The 23019-nt window shown below is 45.5% G+C and overlaps 8 protein-coding genes across 9 annotated transcripts; 6 read left to right on the forward strand and 2 right to left on the reverse strand.

Annotated features, from left to right (window-relative positions):
- The first annotated feature begins 877 nt into the window (after window positions 1-877).
- On the forward strand, window positions 878-3439 carry LOC117137442. Its single transcript, XM_033298881.1, has 4 exons — window positions 878-1288; window positions 2322-2483; window positions 2538-2900; window positions 3250-3439. Exons 1-4 carry the CDS (start codon window positions 1223-1225, stop codon window positions 3340-3342), a joined length of 684 nt encoding a protein of 227 aa, XP_033154772.1. The 5' UTR covers window positions 878-1222; the 3' UTR covers window positions 3343-3439.
- An 88-nt stretch (window positions 3440-3527) lies between these two features.
- Window positions 3528-5254, forward strand: LOC117137443 (23 kDa integral membrane protein). Its single transcript, XM_033298882.1, has 5 exons — window positions 3528-3748; window positions 4362-4520; window positions 4591-4752; window positions 4816-5010; window positions 5064-5254. Exons 1-5 carry the CDS (start codon window positions 3689-3691, stop codon window positions 5133-5135), a joined length of 648 nt encoding a protein of 215 aa, XP_033154773.1. The 5' UTR covers window positions 3528-3688; the 3' UTR covers window positions 5136-5254.
- Window positions 5255-6435: 1181 nt separating this feature from the next.
- Window positions 6436-9210, forward strand: LOC117135840 (protein late bloomer). Its single transcript, XM_033296353.1, has 5 exons — window positions 6436-6672; window positions 7953-8111; window positions 8177-8332; window positions 8697-8903; window positions 8968-9210. The coding sequence occupies exons 1-5, from the start codon at window positions 6613-6615 to the stop codon at window positions 9037-9039; spliced, it is 654 nt and encodes a 217-aa protein (XP_033152244.1). The 5' UTR covers window positions 6436-6612; the 3' UTR covers window positions 9040-9210.
- Window positions 9211-10519: 1309 nt separating this feature from the next.
- On the forward strand, window positions 10520-12671 carry LOC117135842 (protein late bloomer). The gene is made up of 5 exons (XM_033296356.1): window positions 10520-10696; window positions 10765-10834; window positions 11783-11941; window positions 11998-12333; window positions 12396-12671. The coding sequence occupies exons 2-5, from the start codon at window positions 10775-10777 to the stop codon at window positions 12465-12467; spliced, it is 627 nt and encodes a 208-aa protein (XP_033152247.1). The 5' UTR covers window positions 10520-10696; window positions 10765-10774; the 3' UTR covers window positions 12468-12671.
- Window positions 12672-13530: 859 nt separating this feature from the next.
- On the forward strand, window positions 13531-14712 carry LOC117135839 (protein late bloomer). The gene is made up of 5 exons (XM_033296352.1): window positions 13531-13698; window positions 13766-13939; window positions 14001-14156; window positions 14223-14417; window positions 14544-14712. Exons 1-5 carry the CDS (start codon window positions 13639-13641, stop codon window positions 14613-14615), a joined length of 657 nt encoding a protein of 218 aa, XP_033152243.1. The 5' UTR covers window positions 13531-13638; the 3' UTR covers window positions 14616-14712.
- A 736-nt stretch (window positions 14713-15448) lies between these two features.
- LOC117135837 (protein late bloomer) lies at window positions 15449-17304 on the forward strand. Of its 2 annotated transcripts, none has more exons than XM_033296350.1 (5): window positions 15449-15664; window positions 16325-16498; window positions 16560-16715; window positions 16778-16975; window positions 17158-17304. In XM_033296350.1, exons 1-5 carry the CDS (start codon window positions 15605-15607, stop codon window positions 17227-17229), a joined length of 660 nt encoding a protein of 219 aa, XP_033152241.1. In that variant the 5' UTR covers window positions 15449-15604; the 3' UTR covers window positions 17230-17304. The 2 variants fall into 2 exon arrangements, with proteins under 2 accessions (XP_033152241.1, XP_033152240.1); XM_033296349.1 differs by lacking the exon at window positions 15449-15664 and adding an exon at window positions 15891-16121.
- LOC117135836 (protein late bloomer) lies at window positions 17102-18250 on the reverse strand. The gene is made up of 4 exons (XM_033296348.1): window positions 18191-18250; window positions 17958-18131; window positions 17538-17897; window positions 17102-17470 (listed from the first exon to the last, which is right to left on the reverse strand). Exons 1-4 carry the CDS (start codon window positions 18248-18250, stop codon window positions 17312-17314), a joined length of 753 nt encoding a protein of 250 aa, XP_033152239.1. The 3' UTR covers window positions 17102-17311.
- A 110-nt stretch (window positions 18251-18360) lies between these two features.
- On the reverse strand, window positions 18361-22470 carry LOC117135835 (polypeptide N-acetylgalactosaminyltransferase 3). Its single transcript, XM_033296346.1, has 6 exons — window positions 21965-22470; window positions 21558-21658; window positions 21014-21194; window positions 20788-20954; window positions 19070-20328; window positions 18361-19012 (listed from the first exon to the last, which is right to left on the reverse strand). Exons 1-6 carry the CDS (start codon window positions 22096-22098, stop codon window positions 18851-18853), a joined length of 2004 nt encoding a protein of 667 aa, XP_033152237.1. The 5' UTR covers window positions 22099-22470; the 3' UTR covers window positions 18361-18850.
- Between the last annotated feature and the right edge of the window lie 549 nt (window positions 22471-23019).

Here is a 23019-nt window from a genome sequence, read left to right on the forward strand (position 1 = left end):
ACATTCTGCACAGTGGCATTGCCAAGTACTTTGCGATGCCTGAGTAAGTCCCTGAGTAAGCCTAACAACGTGGTGCAGCTGCACAAGGAAATCACCCAGATCGAGGACATTCGCAAGGTGGTCTACACCTGTAATCTGCAAGTCTGACATCCGCCACAGGGAAGCAAAAGCTTCGGGATAAGGCCACCGATTGGCGGAGCCACTGAGCATCTTCAAGGAGTGCCAATCGCAGCTCAAGCAACCAGCAGTTCATACAGGTAGGATCAAGTATTCCTTACTCCTGTGGCAGCACCATTGCAGTTTCTATCCATCCAGGACATAAAAAAGAGGCTGGAGGGTCTGAGCCAAGCGCTCGAGCAGAGTAAAGAGGCATCCACAACTCTAAGGCATTCCTTTTAAGACTGTTTAAGCATCCAACTCGGTGAATCGTTGCTGGCAGTCACAGCATTCTAGGCAATATTCTACAGAACTGTCGCCATCATCGTCACTCTCGAAAATGAATGAAAGGGGATAGAGTAAAGGATAAAGGACTTCGAAAACTAGGTTGAGATTATTAATTCGAAATTAAACTATGGTTGTGTTGTTTAATAGCTTTATCGGTGCTAAAATATTGGATACATCAATATTCAGTTTATTTCCATATGGAAATGGATATGGAATCCATTCAATCATTCACATATGATTGTACGCTACTGACAGAACCGATAACAATTCGAAAACACCACCGTGGAAACGCCAGTCGACATGATGTCATGACTTGGAGCGCCGACCCAAGTGCAGCGCTCTCTTTTGAGAGAGCGAGTGCGCTCTGTGTTGTTTTTATTTGATTCGGGAACAACAGTCCTCAGGGGGAGAGAGAAAAACAAAACGTTTCCCGCTTTCAGTTCGCCAGCGAACGCAGAACGCGCCAGACCGAAGAGTGCGGATTCGAGAGCGGCCCTTGGGTCTCTCAGTTTTTGGCTCAGTCGCAGGGCAGCTTTTGTGGCATCCACACCACGAGTTCCAATCCGAAATAGGGCTCTGAGCTCCGAGCCCAGTTTAATGTGGGTGTAGACCTACTCTGGGCGCAAGTAAACAATGCCCTGCACCAAGCCAGTGGCATAGTGCGAATCGAGCGAGTTTCCGGACCTCGGAGGTCATATCTTCCCTTCTAGCGGCAGCCAGATAAAGTATCTTCACAAGCATAACTGCCGAGGAAACTCACGTGCGACATTGTGGCAGCATGGAGAAGTCGTTTCCCATAACACCCTGGAAGTACGGCCTACTGGTCACCTGCATTCTGATTGTGGTAAGTGGGAAAAAGATGCGCATTTCCCCATTCCAGAGCTTTCCCATTTTCCCGAGCCTGACCCAAATGAGAATCTTGCACAACACCCGGTGATGCGAGCAATGAGCCAAAATCGAAAAATCAATAATGCGCCCAAGTTCACATCTTTCGCAAGAGAGCACAAATTGGTGACAAAGAGCCGCTAGAGACTATAAACAAATCGATGCAATCTAAAAAAAATATTTATAAATGCATAATACCTGTTCACATACTTACATAATTCCGCCGGCCAGCTGTTTGCAATTTTTGCAAATCTATAAATGGCACCGCAATCCTGGGTGGCTTACGCCAATTAAATTCACTATTATATTATTGCAAATTTATTCTTATACAATTATGCACATGGGACACTGTTTACAAATGTCAGAGATTGATTAAGCATGAAAACATAAAATGTTCTTGTATTTAAAAAGCACATAACTAATTTTACATTTTTGTGCTTAGCAAGTACAAATGCCAAATGCGTAATGCTCATTTTGCCCTAGTTTAGAATGCCTGACTGCCAAATGTAAGTTGAAAAAAAAGACACTGTAGATTGAGTAAAGGGGTAATGAATCGTGCTTGTATTTATTTATTTGGCACCCCAGCAGTACACGTGCAATTTATTATTTAAAGTGCTTGTCGGGGCATTAAAATATTATTAGGTCAGTACAAAATGTATATTTAGACTTCTAAGCTCGTTGATGAACGATTCAATAAATTACTTTCACCTGGCCACAGAAATAATATACCCTTACGCTTAATGGGTAGGTGTTAAATAATAATGCATTCCATAAACTCGACAGGTGATCCTGACCAGAAATTTCTAAAGTTTATGTGGCCAGAAGAGCATCTAACTAACTCTAGCATAATTATCAATGTAGATTCTTTCCAACTCTGCGAGAAAGCTTTTCACCGAAGAAGAAATAGATTAGGAAGCAATTCAGTCCATAATTTTCCTTAGTACGCAGATGACTAAGAGCTTAACTAACTATTTTGTTTCCTATTCATTCAGACGTGCAACGTGTTCTTCTTCTCCTGCGGCGTGACCACATGGGGTTCGGCCGTCTCCGTGTACGGCAGCTATGGGTCGGCACTTTGCGGAGGAGCAGTCTTCGGAGTCGCCTTCCTGGGCATGTACGTGGCCTTGAAGGTGTCGTACAAGTATTCCATATACGTGAGTAGACTGCGTTCACAACTGCAAGTCACATCCTAACATCCCTATATTCAGTACCTAATTTGCAGTGGCCTGGTTATAGCCGCACTGGGCTCCTACCTCTTCACCTTCACGGCGATGCGGGAGCAGCTGATGGACAGGTTCGAGGAGCGCATGCGCGAACTCTTCGAGCGGAAGACCCACAGCGACGACAAGATGCAGCCGGTGCACAGCCTCTTCGGCTGCTGCGGCATTGAGGGACCGCAGGACTACCTCCAGGAGGAGCACGGCGCCCTGCCCAGCAGCTGCTGCTACGCCTTCGACTGCTCCAAGCCGGCGCACGTCTACGAGGAGGGCTGCTCCACCAAGGCGGTGGCCACCCTGAGGATGCAGGCGGAGCTCAACTACTACAGCTGCATGGCGATCATTGCCCTCGAGGTGAGACATATGTAGTTATTAAACCAAACGCAGGGTATAATTTATTCGCCCATAACGAAAGTTACACAAGCGAATGTTTCGGCACGTTGCATATTTAAGAGTTTTCCATTAAATTTGAACTACTTTCTTATTCGTCAAGATTAAATAGAAATCACTGCCAAGATAAGATGTCTGTTTTTTCATTCAAACCATTTTCGTTACTAAAGTTTGAGGTGTTCTTTAAACTTAAAATGTCAAAGGTGCGATCGTTACTATCCATGTGCACAGTTGTTGAGAACAAAGTTCGCTTGTCTATTCGATTTCGATTTCATATCCATATTATACCGAATTTAATTAATGTATTTTCCAGTTCTTGGGCTTGTTCACCGCTTACCATTTGGGCAAGGCTCGCAAGTATGCCAAAACCAAGATAAAGGACGAGGAGACCCCCATCAACGACTGATGGCCGAGTACACCCCTGCATGATTATTGATAAAAAAAAATTAACCAAATTAGCTAAAATGCCATTAGAAAATAAATACTTTCCATAGCCTAAACGAGTTCCTCGCAGTTGTATCTCTCTCCCATTGAATTCGGCGGCATTCGGCTGCGAAGATCTGAAAAACAAAAGAACACTGAAGAGCGCAGATGGTGATTTTGAGATTTTACGAGCTGCCGGCAAATATTTGCATCTGAAATTCATTGTCTTTCGGAACTCCGATCTGGCAGGTTCGATCATACAACAATCATTACTCACACTTGGAGGTATTAGTTTGGAATTTTAAAAACAGCTTAATCGCAGCACAAGGATGGGCTGCACTTCCGGTTGCGTTAAGTGTTTCCTTAACACTCTCAATACTTTGAATGCGGTAAGTTCTTAACTTATACAAATATTCATAAAAATTATAAGTCTGTGCTATAAGAGTGTTGAAGTTGAAGTTTGTAATCGCAAATATGAATTTTTCCCGTGTTCCCACGGGAATTTTGATGTATCCCCATTTGCTGCAAATCGACAAGCAAGTACGTATTCCGTTTCCACGGAATCGACAATTTGTTTGGCCAGTAATCGTAATTTGCTTGTCAGATATGCATGAGAAACATTTGCCGCACTTTAATGATGAGCCCCAACACATTCCAATTTAATTTCAATTTGTTTGATCTAGAAATGCTTTACGACTCTACCATATGCTGCGATGTGTACCATATTTACAATTTACGGAATGCTTAGAACAGGGTTTTTAACTGCCAAAAACTTGTTTTAGCCATATCCTTTTAAATATAATTCATAATTTAGCACTAAGGGAGCGAACGTTTTTGTGAAACACCAAATCAAATAACAGATAAAACGGGAAATTCTAGTTTACTCGCCGTTGTATTTGATAATATTCTGGAAATACCTCAAGCTCCATGGGAGTCATTGACATTACCACCCGATATCATTGCCAAATGCTAATCTTAATTGACCCTGTGCCCCCTCTGTAGCTTTCGGGTCTGTCCCTGATAGCCATTGCAACGTTGGCCCTCTCGAAAGCCCCTCTCGCCTACATTCTGTTTCTATATGGACTCGGTGGCATTATCTTCGTTTCGGCTGTACTGGGATGCTGTGGAATCTGCATGGAGAACGTGTGCATGACCGCAATGGTGAGTGGAACCGCTATGTCATCCGGTTGGTAATTTACTCACTCTATGTTGTGTGGCCCAATGTCAACAGTACGGCTTCCTGCTGTTGGCCCAGCTAATAATCAGCTTGCTGGGCATCTTCCGCTTCAAGTTCACTGAGGAATACATAGAGAAGTTCGCCGCCGAGGAGGTTCAGACGAAATGGGACGAGGAGCTGGTGGAGCCCGGCGCCATGGACATTTACCAGACAGTGGTACGTATTCTGGCGAAGATCATTCGCATTATCGCTTATCATTTTTATGAATTATCTCAACAGTATGAGTGTTGTGGGCGTGATAGCCCCGACGACTACGTGGCCATCGGTCGTCAAACCTTGCCGCCCAGCTGCTATCCCCAGGAGGACCCCCAGATGCCCCACTATCTAGCTGGCTGTGTCCAAAAGTCCAGTGAGAACTTTGTGGTGCTCTTCAGCTACGCCCACGACACCAACTGGATCGCAGTGGGAATAACCGTGAGTGAAATGTGAATTACACATGGCGGCACTAATCGTCTGGGTTCTTACAGATTCTAATGATGATTGCCGCCTTTTACTTGGTCGGAAGATTCCGCAAGCAGCGCATTCGCTACAGCTACTAAGGAATACTTTCGTAGAATGTGGATATATTATTAGGGCGCCAATATTCCTTTACAGCCATCATCATGTATAAAGTTTACGATGCTCACAGGAGAAATAAAGCGTATCCCGATGAAACGAATATTTGCGATTATGTCGAGTATGCACTTCAAAATGCAAAGAGTGCAGTCCGAACCGATTAAAATTTTGATTTTTAAGCTAGTAACTTTGTATTTGTAACAAGGTATTTGCCTAATAAGGTCAGTTCAACTTTCTTTTAGCTCCTATACTTTTTTTTGAGATTCACACAAAGTGAGCAAAGCATGTGAGGTTTCAATTTTGATAGTGGAAGTCACGATCCTGCACTCCGCATCGGAAACTGAGCTCATCCGCCGATGTTGGTGGCGTCATCCAGTGCCGTGTGTCTGACGCAATCGAGCTGAATCAATCTCACCGCCTTTAATTCGATCGTTGGTAAATTGCTTTGAGAGGCGGAGGCCGATTAGACCCGACTCCGCTATCGATAAGACACACACCCCGGCAAAACATCTGGCAAATGGAGCCATATAGAGTTCCCCCAACTCGAGCAACGCTTTGGTTCTGTCAAGCATAACCAGCTCCACGCTCCGAACTTTCCCGCCTCAGTTTCTGTTTGGCTTCCGAATGACGGGAGCCGCACTAGAGTGTCACCGCCACCTTTAACATTCTTGATTTGCTTACAGCGAGTGCAGGCGAATTCGCCTAAATGGATTTTAGTCACTCGAAGTATATTAGTTGACATATTAATATATTAAGAAAATAATATATTTTGTAACCTCTCTCTTTAAATGAATATCTATGGTATTAATGAAAATCAACACAATATTCGATGAATAATTATGTACACTTTTGCTATCGTTTGGGAGCGGGTTATTGAGGTTCTACTGTATAGTAATGTGTGTGCCCGGCTGCTTTTGTTTGCTTTAACAAACACTGCTAGACGGCACTGTGGGGCACATCATTTTAACTCAATCACTGTTCAATTGTGAAAATGAATCTAAAAGAATCAATTTCCTGGAGCTTGCTTAGAGATATAGAGATATTTCATATGTGCAGGAAGTCCATATCATTTGATTAGTGCCGAAACACTCTGCATTGCCGTAAGTATTAGGAGCAAAGCAGTGCTCATCACTATAATTCTGGTGCTTCATGAACAACTATTCCATGGATTCTGGCCGGAAAAGTGGTCATGCGATCCACAGTGCAGAAGCGGCAGCTTTGGAGCTTCGGACCGCTCGACTCGGATCGGATTCCGAGCGAGAGAGTTTTCGGGGAGCTCAGTTTGCTCGTGACCGTGGCCGCACCAGTGCGCACTCCTAACCGATTCAGTCAGGTTCCGCCGATACGGACTCGAAAATTGAAAATAATCCGCGGCAAGGCAAACTGCCGAACTTGTGGCACTGCGGCGATTCGGTTGCATTCTAGCCAGAGGCAAAAGATTGAAGTGGAAAAACATTCGAAATGGGTTGCGCAACGGGCACCATAAAGTACTCGCTGTTCCTGTTCAATGCCTTATGGGCGGTAAGTAGAGCACCGAATTGGAATTGGAATTGGCATATGGTGCCTCGGGAGTCTAAGCGATATGGCTGCGAATCTGCCGGTTCTTTTCTACAAATAGCCAGCTAATTGCGATGGTTTGAAATTTGTGTGAGGAGCCTCGATGTTTGGGCTCTATGCTGTCCGTTCCACGTCCACCTGGTCGCTGGATGATATCATCTCGGGTGCGTGTTTGGCTTATGACTACGCTTCGCGGCTGGCTGTGTGCGTTAGCCAGTGTCTATTGTTAATGGCTTCTGCTCGGCCTTTCAGTTCCTTGAGCCAAGAGGAGGGCTTGCCGGCCAAGCGGCGAAACGAGGCTGCTGAAGTGCGTCATGCATTCGGATTTCGTTTGAAAAGCTAATTCGAGCGGAATATGGAAACCGGATTATTCACCAGATAATGATGAAAATAGCGATGAGGCCGAGCTGCCCATATGCATCAAAACTTTCTGTGGCCTTCTCAAGGCCGTGAGGTCTGATGTAAGCCGAATCCTAATAGATTGTTGACTTATCCTATTGGAATTCTTCTTTGACTCTAGAGAGTATATAAATTCTTGATCAGACTCTCTAGCCAAGTCGGTCTGGGCATGTCCGCTTGTCCGTCCGTCTTTCTGTCCGTATGAAGTTCGAGAAAAAGTCGAGAACTCAGGGACTATTAAATCTAGAAAACTTGGATCATTGTTCTATGTTGCCATGATTCCAAAAAGCAGTCGCTCAAGCAATTTGAAAAATTGTTTTGTTTTCTTAATTATACTAGATTTGTATACTAGATTCGTTGAAAAGTATGTATGTATTCTTGTACGTCTGTCCGTATAAACGTCGAGATCTCAGGAACTATAAAAGCTAGAATGTTGAGACTCAGCATACAGATTCTAGAGACAAAGATGACCCATGTTGCCACGCCCACAAACCGCACAAAACTGCCACGCCCACACTTTTCAACAATTTTTAAATGTTTTCTCATTTTATTCCCCAATATGTATCGATATCCCAGAAAAATGATGAAATTTCACGTTCGAATTCACACTAGCTGAGAAACGGGTATCTGATAGTCGTGGAACTCGACTAAAGCATTCTCTCTTGGTTTAATCTTTGCTTTTAAGCTCAACATGTGTGTTTTATGAAAACTTTCCAAGCTAGGCTGTCTGAGATTATAAACCCTATGCGATTTTTTACAATTCCTTAATAGATAATATTTATTATTTATAGGGTGCTTTACAATCTTCTTGCTGGACATTAACTATCTACTTTTCTGACTTTCAGATACTTGGTATCCTGGTGCTCATCTTTGGCGGCCTCGGCTGGGGAGCAATGCCGGATTCATATGCCATCGGTATCTTCGTTCTGGGCGGAATTATCCTGGTAATATCCCTGTTTGGCTGCTGTGGAGCCGTTCGCGAATCGCCGCGCATGCTCTGGACGGTACGTGACTGAATATTGCAATTCTGTGAATCATTCATGAGCTAATAATTCTAATTGCCTTGCAGTATGCGACACTGCTGCTGATTTTGCTGCTACTTATAGTGGCGTTTATCATCCTGAATCCCAAAGATGTATTTAAAAGGTACGCCCTTCAAACGGTGGAGAATCAGTGGGAGCTGGAGCAGACGAAGCCTGGCAGTATGGATATTATTCAGAAGACGGTGAGTGCCAATGCTCATGATGTTCATGATCAAATCTACAAACTAGTTGCAGAAACTAGGAAGCTAGAATTGCATATGCTATTTATCAGTTAAGCAAGGTTTAAAGTGCTAATGTTTCCAAAATAGCGATTAAAGTAACTTTATTTTATAAATACATAAGTATAAGTTAGATAGGCATTAGTGCCTTGTTCTTTTTTTAGCTAGTGTTATCTTGCACGGTTTTAATATAACGATTATGCTTATGTTTATTTCTGATAATGTAGTATTAGAATTTGCACAAAGCTGCTGAAGTATATATTTATGTATGTTTAGCCCTCTGCTTTAATTTCTATATATCTATGATATATATCATATATTTCTTCAGTACTATTGCTGTGGCCGCGACAGTGCCCAAGACTACTTGGATATCAAATTCTGGAACAATACCGTTCCAAGTAGCTGTTGCAAGGACGCCAGCTGTGTGAATCCCCTGAATCTCTATCTGCGGGGCTGCCTCGAAAAAGTGGAGGAGGCTTTTGCAGATGAGGCAACCACTCTGGGCTATTTGGAGTGGGGTCTGCTCGGATTCAACGTAAGTGCTATTTATTATAAATATGGTGGGGCAAATTTCGAACTAATTTCTTTACTTTTTATAGGTTGCCATTCTATCGCTGGCCATCATCTTGGCCATTCACTACACCAACCGGCGGAGACGATATAACTATTAGTGAATATTTACTGAATAAGAAACCAAACTCCTCATTTCTAAGTGTCACCAGTGGTGTGTGGTTTGTTTTTGATACGAAAACCCAGCGATACTTGCCAAGCAACTGATTTTGGTTTAATTGCAAAAATCGTCTTTTTATTAAAGCAATGCTTAACACAGTCGAATATTAAAATAATATGTACATAATTACAAGTACCAAACACATATCGTTTTAAAATACCAAATATACTTAGAAAAAGAAATTCATACAATGTTTTCTCATTACTTTCCACATATTTCGACTTTCGACAACAATTTAGTATTCAAAAGAGGTGGTTCACGAAACTCAAAATCTTTTGAGTTTTTTAACTTGATCTAGCCATGTCCGTCCGTTTGTCCGTCCGTATGAACGTTCTCGAGAACTATATAAAAATATTTAAATTTATGTCCATGTTTCTCTCCAATGATTCGAGTAAAGGGTTTTTAATAGTCGAAAGCGGTCTCTTTTGTTCTATCCGTGGCCACTTCCTGCATCGTTCACATCCATCGAAAAATGAAAAGATTCTTTCTTTTAACAGAATACACTTTGTTTTTAGGTTAACCTAAAAACCACTTTACTGAAGTTGAACGATCGTTTTGTTCAGTGATCTTGTGCGTTGGAGAAAACTGACCACTAGAGGGCTCTTCAAATGAGTTGCGCAAACAAAAGTCAAGCATATTGTTATGAATGGAAAATCAAAGCCAGAGACAAACACAATAAAGTCCAAATGACGTCTCCAAGTCATTTATAGCCGTATACATATGGTACATACATACATGCGTGTGTGTGTAGGAGTGGGATGAATTTGGGAGTTTGTGTGGTGTAGGGGGGGATTGTGGATTGCTCAACCCAGACATAACAACCACAAAAACTTGTAAACAAAGCGCTTTTACAATCTGTGAAGGGGAGAGGGAGGGGTGGCAACTCTGGATAGAGGATTATGTGAGTCATTACTGGGTAAGCATCAACTCCGGCTCAATATCGAAAATTGGTGTAATTGGAATTAAAATTTAACAAACTTCTTAAAATTGAGTGTGATCAATTCTGATAACAACAATTTGAAATATTAACTTAACAATTTTCATATGTATATTTCGTTTAATGTAATTATATACGAATAAAAAGTGGATAGGATTTCAGAAACTAGGTTAAGACTTTTAATTTGAAATTAATCCTTGTTTGTGTTATTTATCGGTGCTAAAAACATCAATACATCAATATTCAGATAATTAATTGCTTAAGCCCGAATCCATTCAATCATTCACATATGATTGTACGCTACTGACAGACCCGATAAGAATTCGAAAACACCACCGTGGAAACGCCAGTCGACATGACGTCATGGCTGGGAGCGCTGACCCAAGTGCAGCGCTCTCTTTTGAGAGAGCGAGTGCGCTCTGTGTTGTTTTTATTTGATTGGGGAACAACAGTCCTCAGGGGGAGAGAGAAAAACAAAACTTTTCCCGCTTTCAGTTCGCCAGCGAACGCAGAACGCGCCAGACCAAAAAGTTCAGATTCGAGAGCGGATATCCCGCCGAGCGTTCAGCGGAAATATATTTGTTTGTTATTCGAGTCCAGCAACGAATATTTAAATAAACAAAAACGAACTTTATTCGTGTGCGGAGAGAGAAGTCAAAAGGTTAACACACTTGAGATTCGAGAAGTGATCGAGAGTTTTGACTTAATGCGTTTGGATCATGTTTTCAGATCCAACAAAATGGGCTGCGCCACGACCAGCGTAAAGATCAGCTCCATCGTTCTGAATGCCGTTTTAGGGGTAAGTCATCCCATACATGGACTACTAATTACCTCGACCACGTCGGATATATTCTGCTTATATGTATATCCATGTGCCGTGCAAGGAAATTAGCATGATGTCATGTGGAATGGGTGCACAAGTGAACGCACTTCAAAGGCGCCCCAAGTGAATTATTTTTGAATATTCTCTACCATATAAACTTGAAAAGCACACGGTCGAAAAGATGTTTTTGAAAATTTTCGAATATTCTGCTTTTGCTGGTTGTGTATTTTTAAGCGACGTCCGTCGTTCGTCAGCTTCGCGCCCACCTGAGATAGACGACCTGGCCTCAAGGTGGCCATTGGCCCCTCCTGCTGCTCCGATATATCCACCCCTCAGTGCCTCCCGTCTGGTTACTGGCTGCCATGACAGCCATGTTTACATTGCGCCCTGTTCCCCACCCTCCCCCCACTGCCGCCAGAGCCTTCAATTGCTCCCACCTCTGCTCCCGCAGGATGATGTCATGTCCACGTACCCTCGCCCAGTATTCGCACTCTAGTTTGCAGTCTGACCCATATATCGCAATCGAACGCCGGAGTTCCCGAAACTGGGCCACCAACAAGGGTGATTTGCCAACCCCCGGAAGGACGGGAGTGGGAGTGAGGGGGAGGATTCATTTCATTATCACAGCGCTCAGTCAGGCAAACTTCCCGAGCGACAAATTATGTGATGCACTCAGCTGCGGCTTTTAATTGCCACACAAATGAATGGCAATTGCCCTTGTAATTGCAACTGCAACCGTGTCATATTGTACAGGCGATCTTCTATAAGACCAACATAATGTATTTTTCAGAAATTTTAACAGAGATCGAGGGAAGTGTTTAAGGATTTGATTCACCCATTTCATAAGATTAAGTTATGAGTCCTAAGTTCTAAAGATCGATATAAGTATTCGACGCACTGAGGTTTCACTGTAACAAATTTCAGGTTCTTGCTGCTGGGGCCATCGGCTGGATAGCTTACAATGCGGACACGGAGACGGAGGGATTCGTAATAGCAGCTTACATCGCGTGCTCGCTCATCCTGGTCCTCGCTCTGCTGGGCATCTTCGCGGCCATCCGGGAATCGGTGGTGCTGACAGCAACGGTAGGCCATATAGTCTGGAAACCGTTTCTGAATTAATGCTGTTGCGTATCCCTTAGAGTGCCGTCTTCCTGCTGATCCTGGCCATCCTGCAGATCGTGAGCACCTGCCTGTTCCTCCACGAGTTCGACGTGAAGAGCGGCCGGGACATGGTGGAGGTGGCCTGGCAGGCGAACAACATGGATGCCTTGCAGCAGAAGCACGAGTGCTGCGGCCAGAGCAGCGCCCAGGACTACATCCACCTCAGCCTGCTGATCCCGCCCAGCTGCTACGCGGATCTGCAGCAGACCCCCGACCATCTCTATCTGGACGGGTGCATCGAAAAGGTGCAGAGCTTCTACGAAAGCGACAAGCTGCGCTTCATCATAGTGTCCTGGGTGCTAGTGGCCTTCGAGGTGGGTTTTTCCTTAGCCTCGTTTAAGTTCCCATATATTTAAATGACCCGACTTTCTTTCAGTTAATCTGCTTCGCCTTGGCCGTCTTTCTGGCCATTAGTTTTAAGAACAAGCAGCGGCGGATGGAGTTCTAGGCCTTCGGTAATCTCGGGCTAACCAACAGTACAAACTCGGAATCGCTGATATTTTTCGCTTCAACATTTCATAACCAAATGCAAAGGACAGTCATAAATTATTCACTCCTACCTTAAAGTAACCTGTAATTAAAGTACATATTTATAGTTCAATTACCCATTATAAGTATCATAATAAATGTGCGCGTGTTTGTTTTCACATGATTTGCTCGCTTGTCAGTTTGTTTGTGTGTTCGCCCGATGGAAATATTAAGCATACGACGCGTAGTCCCGACGAGCTTTGGATGGCCGAAACATTTCTCTATTTGCTTTGACTGCCAAATGACTTGTTGCTCGTCGCGTAATGGCATGCTTGGAATCTGTAGGTTCCAGTTAAGTGTGCGGCGCAGAAATACCCCAATGATGTCCTGTAATCTATGATGGCGCTCCGGTGGGTTGGTGGACTTTCGTGGCCCCATTCAATTCCTAAATAAAGAAAATGCGGTGAAAGCTTTGGCCGCTGTGACATCATACCACCCACGAGAATCCACTATACCACCCCACAAAAATCAGCAGCAATGATGATGTAAATACAGTCAGCAAAAAAGTTGGTGGTGGAAATTTGTGTTCTGAATTAAAATTAGCAGATCTGGAAAAGTAAGTTGTAGAATATAAAGTGACATAAGCTAAGTTTATTTTTGGACTCTGTCCAATTCGATATGCATGATATGTAAATATGTATGCCAAATGTGTCGAGCAAAATAGACAGCGTTAAGTGAAATGATTTACCTTGGAGTAATAGTGTATTTTTTAAGTGTATTTTTCAAGAAAATTTTAAAATTTGCAAAACAATTTTAACAGTGATTGTGTTATACACAATGTGTTATATATATATATGATTATGTCCTTCGACTCTTTTCTCTCAGTGTAGCGAGGCGAACCGCCGCGGAATAGTTGATTTCTGTCTAGTGGCGGAACCCACTAACTGGCGCTTTCGGGGGCGCCACATTTCAAATGGAAAGCGTTGCGCTCAGTCGCACGTCAACCTCTATGGCAATAGGGCCGGCGGATTTCATTGGGTCTTCGCTTCTCCGGTGGTCGTCGCTTCGGGTCAAGTGCGCAGCGGAAAACAGGTGCGGGAACAAGGATAACGCACCTTCGTGGTTAATTATAGGGATTATTGATTGGCAACATGGCCTGCCGCACATCGTTCCTGAAAGCCGTTCTTATCGTTCTCAATGTGCTGCTATCGGTGCGTATGAGTGACGTTGGAGAGAAATGGGCACTAGCCAACGGACTTAATGTGACTTTATTGGCAGCTGATTGGAGTGACGTTGATTGCTCTGTCCGTGTACGAGCTGAACAGCTCCACGCCGGGCACGTTCGAGCACATCGCCATCGTTGTCCAGATCTTCGTGGGCACCTTCGTGGTCCTGACCTCGTTCCTGGGCTGCTTCGCCACCGCTCGGGTTTCCCTGGGACTGGTTTGGAGCGTAAGTGAAGCCTTCAATTGATACATCAACTAAATTCACATAATATTGAATCCTCCGGTAGTATGTGATCTGCCTGCTGATCCTGCTGTGCCTGCAGATCTACATTATCGCGGCAGCCCACTCCACGGACTACGTGGAGCGATCCAAGAAGGACTTCCTGGCCACCTGGGCTGATCAAAGGGCCAATGTGGAACGCATATCGCTCCTCGAGCAAAAGGTAAGTCCAATAAGTCCAGTATATTCCGATGTGCGGGTCATCACAACCGATTTCATTCCATTCCAGTACTCCTGCTGCGGTGAGTTGGGCGCCCATGACTACATCCTGATGGGCCGGGGTATACCCTTGAGCTGCTACAAGGATCAGGAGCGGCGCGAGAACACCCTCTTCTCCGGGGGCTGCCTGCAGGCCGTGCAGGCGCATGCCACGGACAACGTGGCCATCGGACTCATCATCAAGTGGCTGCTGCTTCTGGTGGAGGTATGTAGATTCCATGCCGGCCTTGGCCACATATTTCCGAGGGCTTGGTTGGCCAAGGGCGGTGCATAAATAGATGCCACATACAGACGGTGGACTCTAATCAAATTTTCCGTTCTCTCCGCACAGTTCGCCGCCCTGGGAGCCGCAACCCACTTGGGCATCACGGTGCGCAATAAATTGCGGCGCGAAAGATTCTAACAGGTCGCTTGGAATCACCGAAATCGGGTGTTGGCAACGCATAATCCGATATCTATGGATTTTTATAGCAGTTTAAGATGATCTGGAGGCAACAGAAGCGTAGAATAAAAAATAAACCAAAATCATAATATTCAATAAGTGTTGTTTGTGCCCACTATATGTGGAATTTCGGCGGGCTAAGTAGATGTATGTTGCCTATAAAGATGCGTATAAAAATATACGAAAACATTGGGTGCACTCAAAGAATATCTTCTACATATTAGAAGAATTCGTTTTTAAAACAGAGAAATAAATATAAAAGACCCCATTTATCTGGTTTCACACTAGAGTTCTCGACTATCAGATACCCCTTCCCCAGCGAATGGGAGAACGAGGAGATATGCTACAGCGCCACCTATACGACAGTAACAGGCTAAAGTATAGATACTGATAATTTCTCCCGATCTGCTAGAAGTTTCTTTACCTTTTGTTTAAGGGAGAATGATATAGTTAACCATATCTATCGAAATAGTAAGATCTTTACAACCAAGGGGTCAATTTCGGTCAGTTATTTAAACTTATTTAAAAGTTATAGGGCAATGATACACTAAATCATAAGTTTTTATAGGCGTAATATAATGTGTTTCTGTCAGTGTGGAGCGGAAGAGGCGGGGTGCCAATGAGGTCTGGTGTACGCCGGTCTCCTGAGTAACGACCGGCACACGAAACGCCGAAACGGGGACCGAGACGGTCACGGATGCGGACACGGACGGCCACTCGGCGGATTTGTAAACAGTTCGCAGCTTCTTAGCGCTTTTTCGGGTCTCGCCTTATTTTGGCCCGACCGACGTCCGACGGCACTAACGGTTCGGTCACCGCCACGCACAGACGGTCGAGAGTGGAAGGCGAATTTTCCCGGGAAACGCGTCCGCTGCCTGGAGTCGCTGCTCGAAAGAGCGCTGAATAAGATTGATCCAACATATAGTAAAAAACTGCATCGAAAGTGAAAAATGCCCACGGTTCGCGTGTGCCTGCAATGGACCTCGGTGGTCTTCAGTACGCTGACGTTGGTAAGGGGGATATCGCCTGGGAAACCGCGTTAGCCTTACGCATCATTAGCCAGCATAAACTTTCCATGATCGCCGCTGGGAAACACAAACCGCAGGCCAGGCATTCATTCATTGTCACCGTTCCTTGATAATTTCAGTGCAACTGTTCTTGAGTCACACACTGCGTATGAGTAATAAAAGCACTTGCTGATGGAAATCTTGATTCACAATCAACTCGCTGGCAGTCTGTCAAATCACGATCATAAAGTGTCTTACATTCTTGTCCATTTCTCATTGCCGCTTGTAATTTCTCGCTGGTCGGGTCGAGTAGCTGGCCAATTTGGCAGCAAACAAATCCCATTCAAAATTTCCATTTCCACCAGACAAGATGTCACTTGGCTCTCGTTCTGCCCACTTTTGTATGGGCAGGCGCATTTTTTTCCACAATCGAAGCGACAGCAACAAGAAAGGAAACTGTGTATGTGCCATTTAAAAATAAGCCCAAAGTAATTTAATTTATTTTTGCGCCCGGTTTGTTTTTATTTTGGTTGTTCTCGCTGCCCGATGACGTATCCCACGAGTCGAAAGTTTGTCTCTGAAGATTTTGTTTGCCCATTTCATGGGCCATTAACAAACGCTTAATGTGCGCAGGCATAATTCATAATTTTAATACCGATCCAGATCGTTGGCGTCCTTGCGGCCCTGGCCGGCGTCTATGAGCTGGACAAGTTCGACGAGGGCTCCGCGGAGCACACGGAGAAGTTCGTCCAACTGGGAATGGCAGGTGCTCTGATCTTGGCCGGACTGGTCGGTTGCCTGGGAGCCATCTTCGGTTCCATCAAGGTGATGGTGGTGGTGAGTAGCCAGAACAGATGGTTTGTCGATTGATGGGCACTTCTAATGCCTCGGCTTTCAGAACTTGATTCTGCTTCTGGCTCTGATAGCCTCGCACATCTGGAAGGTCTCCCACTACAATGAGACCAAGCAGCTGGACGCCACTGAGGTGTACGTGATGGATCTCTGGATGAAGGAGCTGGTCCACCACGGCGCCATGCAAGACTTGCAGCAAGAGGTGAGTCCTTTCCTAGTGCGATCATCCTACGATCCTTAAATGCCCTCTTTCCGCTCTTCCAGTACGAGTGCTGTGGCGACAAGGGATTCTCCGACTACACGAGCCTCAACATGAAGGTGCCCCGCAGCTGTTTCCACACCAAGGACGGCATTCACGCCTTGTATCCGTATGCGGAGGGCTGCATGGCCGCCGTGAAGCGGGCCTATCTGCAGATCTACCGATACGAGAAGTGGGTGCACTGCGGACTTATTGGCTACGAGGTGGGCACAGCAGTCAAACTTGCAAGACTTATTAGCAAAATGCAGCTATGATATATGTGCGTTAGAAAATGGAATGCTATTAACCTCGAATTTGCAAGTCTCTAGACCAATTGGCGAACAAAATGATTGAGAACTGACAGGCCGTAAATGTTTAATGCAACACTTTGTTTTTTTTATTGCAGGTCGTAGGCATCATCTTGGGAATCACCTTGTGCTGCCAGCTGACCAACAAGACTCGTCGCTACACCTACTAACCACGAATGACATTTATAGAGATAAGCACTTGCCACTTGGATAACCAATAAACCAAAGTTTTCATAAGATCTTAATGGTAGGTCAGGCGTCGTTGAGTAGGTGCGCACGAGAGGCGGACACATGGTTGGAGCGCGGTTCCCGCCGCACACCTGGCGGCACCTGTCGTCGTGCGATGCGCTGCCGCTGTCGCAGCCGAAAGAGCAGCACACTCAGCGCCACAGTTTGCAGCAGTATGAAGATCTGCGGCGAGTGAAGAGATCGGTGATTATTCGAGAAACTGCACTTCAGCCGCAAGTTAATTTCCCACCTCAAGGCCAACGATGGCCCACATGTAGAGCTTATCGCGGTGCTGGATGTACCGCTGGCTGCGGTTCAGCGTCTCGAGACAGCCGCTTGGATAGATCTGCTGGGCGGTGTCATTAACAGCGGCCTGATAACAACTCGCCGGCACCAGCAGATGCAGGCGCTTGTAATCGTCGGCACCATTGTAGCCGCAGCAGTGCTGGGAGGCCTCGTACTGGTGCATGAGCTCGGGCTCTCTGTCCAGGCCATGCCAAGCCAGTTCCAGCTGCTGCCAGGCGCCAGCCGGGCTCCTGAGGGACGGACTGTGATAGTGGTGCAGCTGAAGGTACTCCGCTGCCAGAGCGATCAGTATGAACATGGTGAACTGCGGGGAGAGTTCAGTTAGTTACTATCCATATCAGGCTTCGCCTTTTCTTTTGCTTACGATCAGATTGACACAAAGCAAGTTGGCGACCATGCCATAGCATCCGAACATCACGATCATGCAAATGGAGCCACCCAAGACCAAACTCTTCACGAAATACGTGTGCTCCGGCGTGTTGGGCTCCGCCATCTGCAGTCCTAGTCCCGCTCCAGACATCACTCCTATGCCGAGTAGCTGCAACGCCGAAGATTATTAACAATTTACCCAGAGTGAGTTGCAAAAGTCAGACTTACCATATAGAGCAGATTGCAGAGCAGGCCCGTGTACTTTATTGTGTTATAGCAGCCGTTCATCGCGAGAGTGGTGCAATCTGCGGCAGATGCGCCAAATTTAAAGCCAGTGCATCGCGACCTTTCCCAGGGGCCAGCGATAAGGAGTCAGGGAAAGAGAAACAGATTGCAGCGACGCTTTCTACATTCGGTTGCTTTATTCAAGTGATATAAAAATTAAGGTCGAGGGTAGTAAGTATAGCTAAAAATTTCCTAACTCTTCTTAATAAATATGACGTAGATATAGCATACCACTATGCTATCTAGATCTATAGAGTCGCAATGCGTGGCGGGAGAAAAGCTCTCCCACGCATTCGGTTAGTGTGTTTTAAAAACAATTCATGTGGGTCTGTATCGGTGTACGATTGTTTGGTAAAGCCTGGTTTCACTGCCACGCATATTTTGCTGCTGCTGATTAAATTGGGACAGTGAAATCAGGCTATGTTAGACAGCAGGACTGCAGGTGTCTGAAGTTCGTGTGCTTGTGGGTTGGTTACTGTTCACATAAACAAATTAACGAGTGAATTTCGTTAAAACAATTTCAATAAATATCACATTGCGTTAAAAAGTTGCTGGCAGGGTTATTGGATTAAATGTCCTGGCACCGGCATGGCATCCTACTCTCTACATGCGCCATGGCAGTGGTATAAAGCCCCACTTCTGTGTGATGTCCTTGAAGTCGCACTCCATGCTGAGCACAACCTTCTCGACCTTCTGGAGGCGCGAGTTAGTCGCCGCTTTGAGAGTTAGGCAGAGCTTTGTGTCCCTATGAGATATTTGCTGGGTCTGCGGAAGAATACATTTTAAGCACTAATTCAATTATCGTAGTTCTGGTACACTTACATCCATGTCGTAGGTCCACAACTGACTGGAGTCGGGAGCACACTGCGCCAGCATTACATTCGAAGTGGTGGCGTTGCGGTTCTTCAGCATCTTGATCACGCCCAGCTTTTGCTGTCGGTAGGTCAGGCAGACGTTGTCGTTGGTCATGATCTGGCCCTTCGGAGTTATTACAAACATGTCCATCGACTGGGCGTGAGATGTGCAATCGCCCACGGTTACCGCAGACAGAGATGAGCGCGGCACGTCCTCTTTGAGGGGGCGAAGGCACTTGTCCCGCTCCAGATCGATCAGCGCCATCAGCTCCTCCGCCTTGCTGTCGATTTCCTCGAAGGCTCGCTTCCACTCTCGTGACAAAGCACGACCTGGTAGGTTCTTCATGTGCTTGCTGTAGGCCTGGGCGCACTCTGTCTCCCCGTCCAGCCATATGATCTTGCCGAAGAAGCGGTCGGGAGCTGGAAAGAAGTGCTCTGGCCATATGTTCTCCAGATACCAGGAGAACGGTTTGCACTGGAGCCTCTCCCTGAGCGCCATACGCTCCGTAACATTCACCTTGTCCTTGGCTCCCAGCGTCAGTCCGGAGGTGTACAGCATTATAAAGTACTGCCAATCGTCCATCCACACGGTGGCGGCCCTGGCCAAATTATCCGTGAGAACCTCGCTCATGCCGCCGGGGAAGGTGTAGGGCGTGCTGCTGCGGAACACGTGACCCACGTGCGAGCAGGGACTGATCTCCACACGACCGCCGCACTGCCAAATGCGGAAGGACATTTCCACATTCTCGCCGCCCCAAACGCGCATGTTGCTGTCATAGGATCCCATTTCGTAGAAGTACTTGCGATCGATGGCAAACAATCCACCGGCCATTCCTGGCGTGGCAATCGGGGCAGTGCTATCCTTGGAGCTGTTGCCAGCTGTCTGGCGCTTACGGTCCGAGGAGAACCAACGGAAGCTCAGCTGCCAGTTGAAGGCGCCCCAGTGGTTCTCGAAGGTTTTCGTGTAGCTAAAGTTGTCATCGGATATTATGTCGATTACCGGGCAGATTACCACCTTGCGTGATTCCTTGATGCGGGAAAGAAGTGGTTCCAGCCATCCCCGCGAGCACTCGCAGTGGGCGTCGAGGAAGGTCAGCACATCGCCGCGAGCATTTTCGGCTCCCAAAAGACGGGCAGGCACCAAGCCACTGCGCTTCTCCATGCGAAAGATCCTTGTGGGCACCGCCAGCACTTTCACATAGCTCTCCAGTTGACGTTTTAAATAAGCTTTGGAAGAACATTTGATTAGGAAAGTTATTATATGCAGATACGCATAATGTATGTCATTTATATGTAAATTCCAAGAGTTACGTTTCCTTTACTACAAATAAAATTAACGCCAATTTCATTTCATGCTTCTTTCTTATTATTTTTAACTTTCTAGCAAGTTAAGGATAGAAATTACTTTTAATGAATCAACTACGTTACTTATACCAAGATTAGAAACAAATATTGTGAATCATCCCAAAACTAAATATAAATATATATATCATTCTTAAAAAATGTGAGTTTCTTTTGGCAAAGTAGACTGAAAACTTTCTACCATTCGCAGGACTTGTACGCTAGCAATAGAACCAAATGTCCTTTAGGTAATGCAAAATTAAGAAGCTTCGCCCAAGGTCGGCACTACTATTTCACACAGATGGAATTCTTGGAATATACATTGATTATACTATGCAGACTTACAGCGATCGCTGGCATCGTCCACCAGGATAATTTCCTTAAGCAGGTGGCGCGGCGACCGGTTAATGACGCTGGTGATGGTTCGCAGGAGCACGGACCAGGCCTCGTTGTGGAAAACTATAATCACCGACGTGCTGGGTAGACCGCTGGCGTACTTCTTGTCGCGGCATCTGCGCAGGAGAAGAAGTGCATTAGGAAAGATTCGCAGTAAGCTGAGGCTTCTACTTGCTCAGGTGTGCGGTAGTCCTTGAGGGTGCGGTTCAGTGGGATGCGGTCGCTGGCCAGCAGGTTGAAGCTGTTAAGCCGGAAAAAGCGCTGCATGCGAAAGCGATCGCGAGGCGGCACCACAACTGGTCGCCCATCGGCACCTTCTCCGTTGATGGGCTGGAACAGGTTGATGTTGTAATCGTCTGCAAGCGAGTGGGGATTAATGCATTTTGACGTTGTGTCATTTGAGGGAAACTCTCTCTAGGTATTTTCCATCAACGATGGTGCAACTAAGGTTGTAGGTTCAAAACAAAGTTCGTCAGTTCTTCCCTAATGCGTCGAAAGTGAAATGATACTAAGGTAATAAAAGAAGTCTTTAATATATTTTCGAGTGCCTAAACCAATTGTGAATTGTGCAGAAAGTAAAATCAAATGAAACCACTTAATGGAACAGTTAAATATTGATGACTAAGGGTAACTGGGAATGGTAAAAGACAAATAAACAGTTTTATTACCCCAATGACCAACCTTAATTGATGATGATCAGGTGGAACCATCTCACTCACCTGCTGTCATGTTGCCAAAGATGTCTCCCTTGCCGATGTAGTGGGCCACGATGTTTTTGTGCGTCCAGAGGGAGCGGCGCTTGGGCGGCGGTTTCGGATGACTGTGCGGGAAATCGGCATAGTGATCCACAATAGCCAAATGAGCCAAGATGTGACAATGGAGCGGTATTAAGACTTAGCATTTACAATGGCCCATCGAATCACGCGAAGCGATGGCAAAACAAACACAGACCCAAGACCCAAATCGAATGCAAAGTGCCTCGGCAATCGAAGCCAAAAAACGCGGAGGCGAGGCACTCGACTGGAACACTTGCATTTTGCAACCCATTTGGGCCCCAGGGGAAGTTGTGCAATCCGAGCGGCGCGTCCTAATGGGCCCATTGCTAATTACCGGGCCGACTACTCACCGCATCTCCGCGTCCCCGCCCGGCATGCTGGACACGTACAGGTTGATGCTGATGGCGAACATGAAGAACGCGAAGAAGAGCAGGAAGAGGTAGAGCAGCCAGAGCTTCTTCAGCTGCTGGAATCGGAGACCCATTGCTGTGGCTTATTGGCTACCAATACTGGAACTGCTTCTGGCCAAAACGGTGCGGTGTGAATGACCGGTGCGTTCGCTAGCTCTGTTTACTGCCAACTAATCAAGCCGCTGTTGTTGTCCGACTGTTTTAGTCACTAATCCAATCCAAACCGATCCGATCTGATCCGACGACTCCGCGGACGCTCGGCGAAGAAATGCGGCGCTTCTGCTCCGGGGCCGCTTTAAATTCCAATTGGCAGGTGCGCGGCAGGTGCTTATGAATACATGGCGCTTGTTCGGCTGTCACTAGTTACTCAGTAATTGTGCAAATACGGCCTAAACTTATCATTCTACTGCTTTCTCCAGCACTTCAGCACTTTTGACAACAGTTCACGGAACCAGTTGTTCGAAACCAGCGGCGCTGTGAGTCTAGCTATTTTCCAGATAGATCTAGCGATGGTTCGCCTCCATAAGGGGCTCCGGTATAACAGCAAGTAAAACATGTTTTAATGATATATATTGTTTAAACTATATCTTTCTGATATCTTTCTTTTGTGTACAACTGAAAAGAAATGTGAGTCGTGTATTTAATTAAAAAAATTTTAGCATCACTTGTGAACAATCAGCTGTTTTCACTGGCTCGATAGTTGTGGTGAAAAAGAAATTTATCGGCGCGCGTTGATATCGAACTTAAGTCTGTTGAACAAGCAAATTTAAGCTAAATGCAACTTCAAATATACTGTATATTTTTTTTATAAATTAAATCGTTTTAAATTTTTTATAACTACGTCTGGTCATAGACTTTTAAAATATTTACCAGACTATTTAAGTGCTGTAGTCATACTATTTCAATTCTGCATTTTCCATAAGTTGAGTAGTTTAGTTTAAGGGGTTTTAATATTATACATAGTATATAAAAACTGCTTGAGGCACAAGTCGAAT

Source organism: Drosophila mauritiana, chromosome 2R (assembly GCF_004382145.1).
Source record: "Drosophila mauritiana strain mau12 chromosome 2R, ASM438214v1, whole genome shotgun sequence".
NCBI lineage: Eukaryota > Metazoa > Arthropoda > Insecta > Diptera > Drosophilidae > Drosophila > Drosophila mauritiana.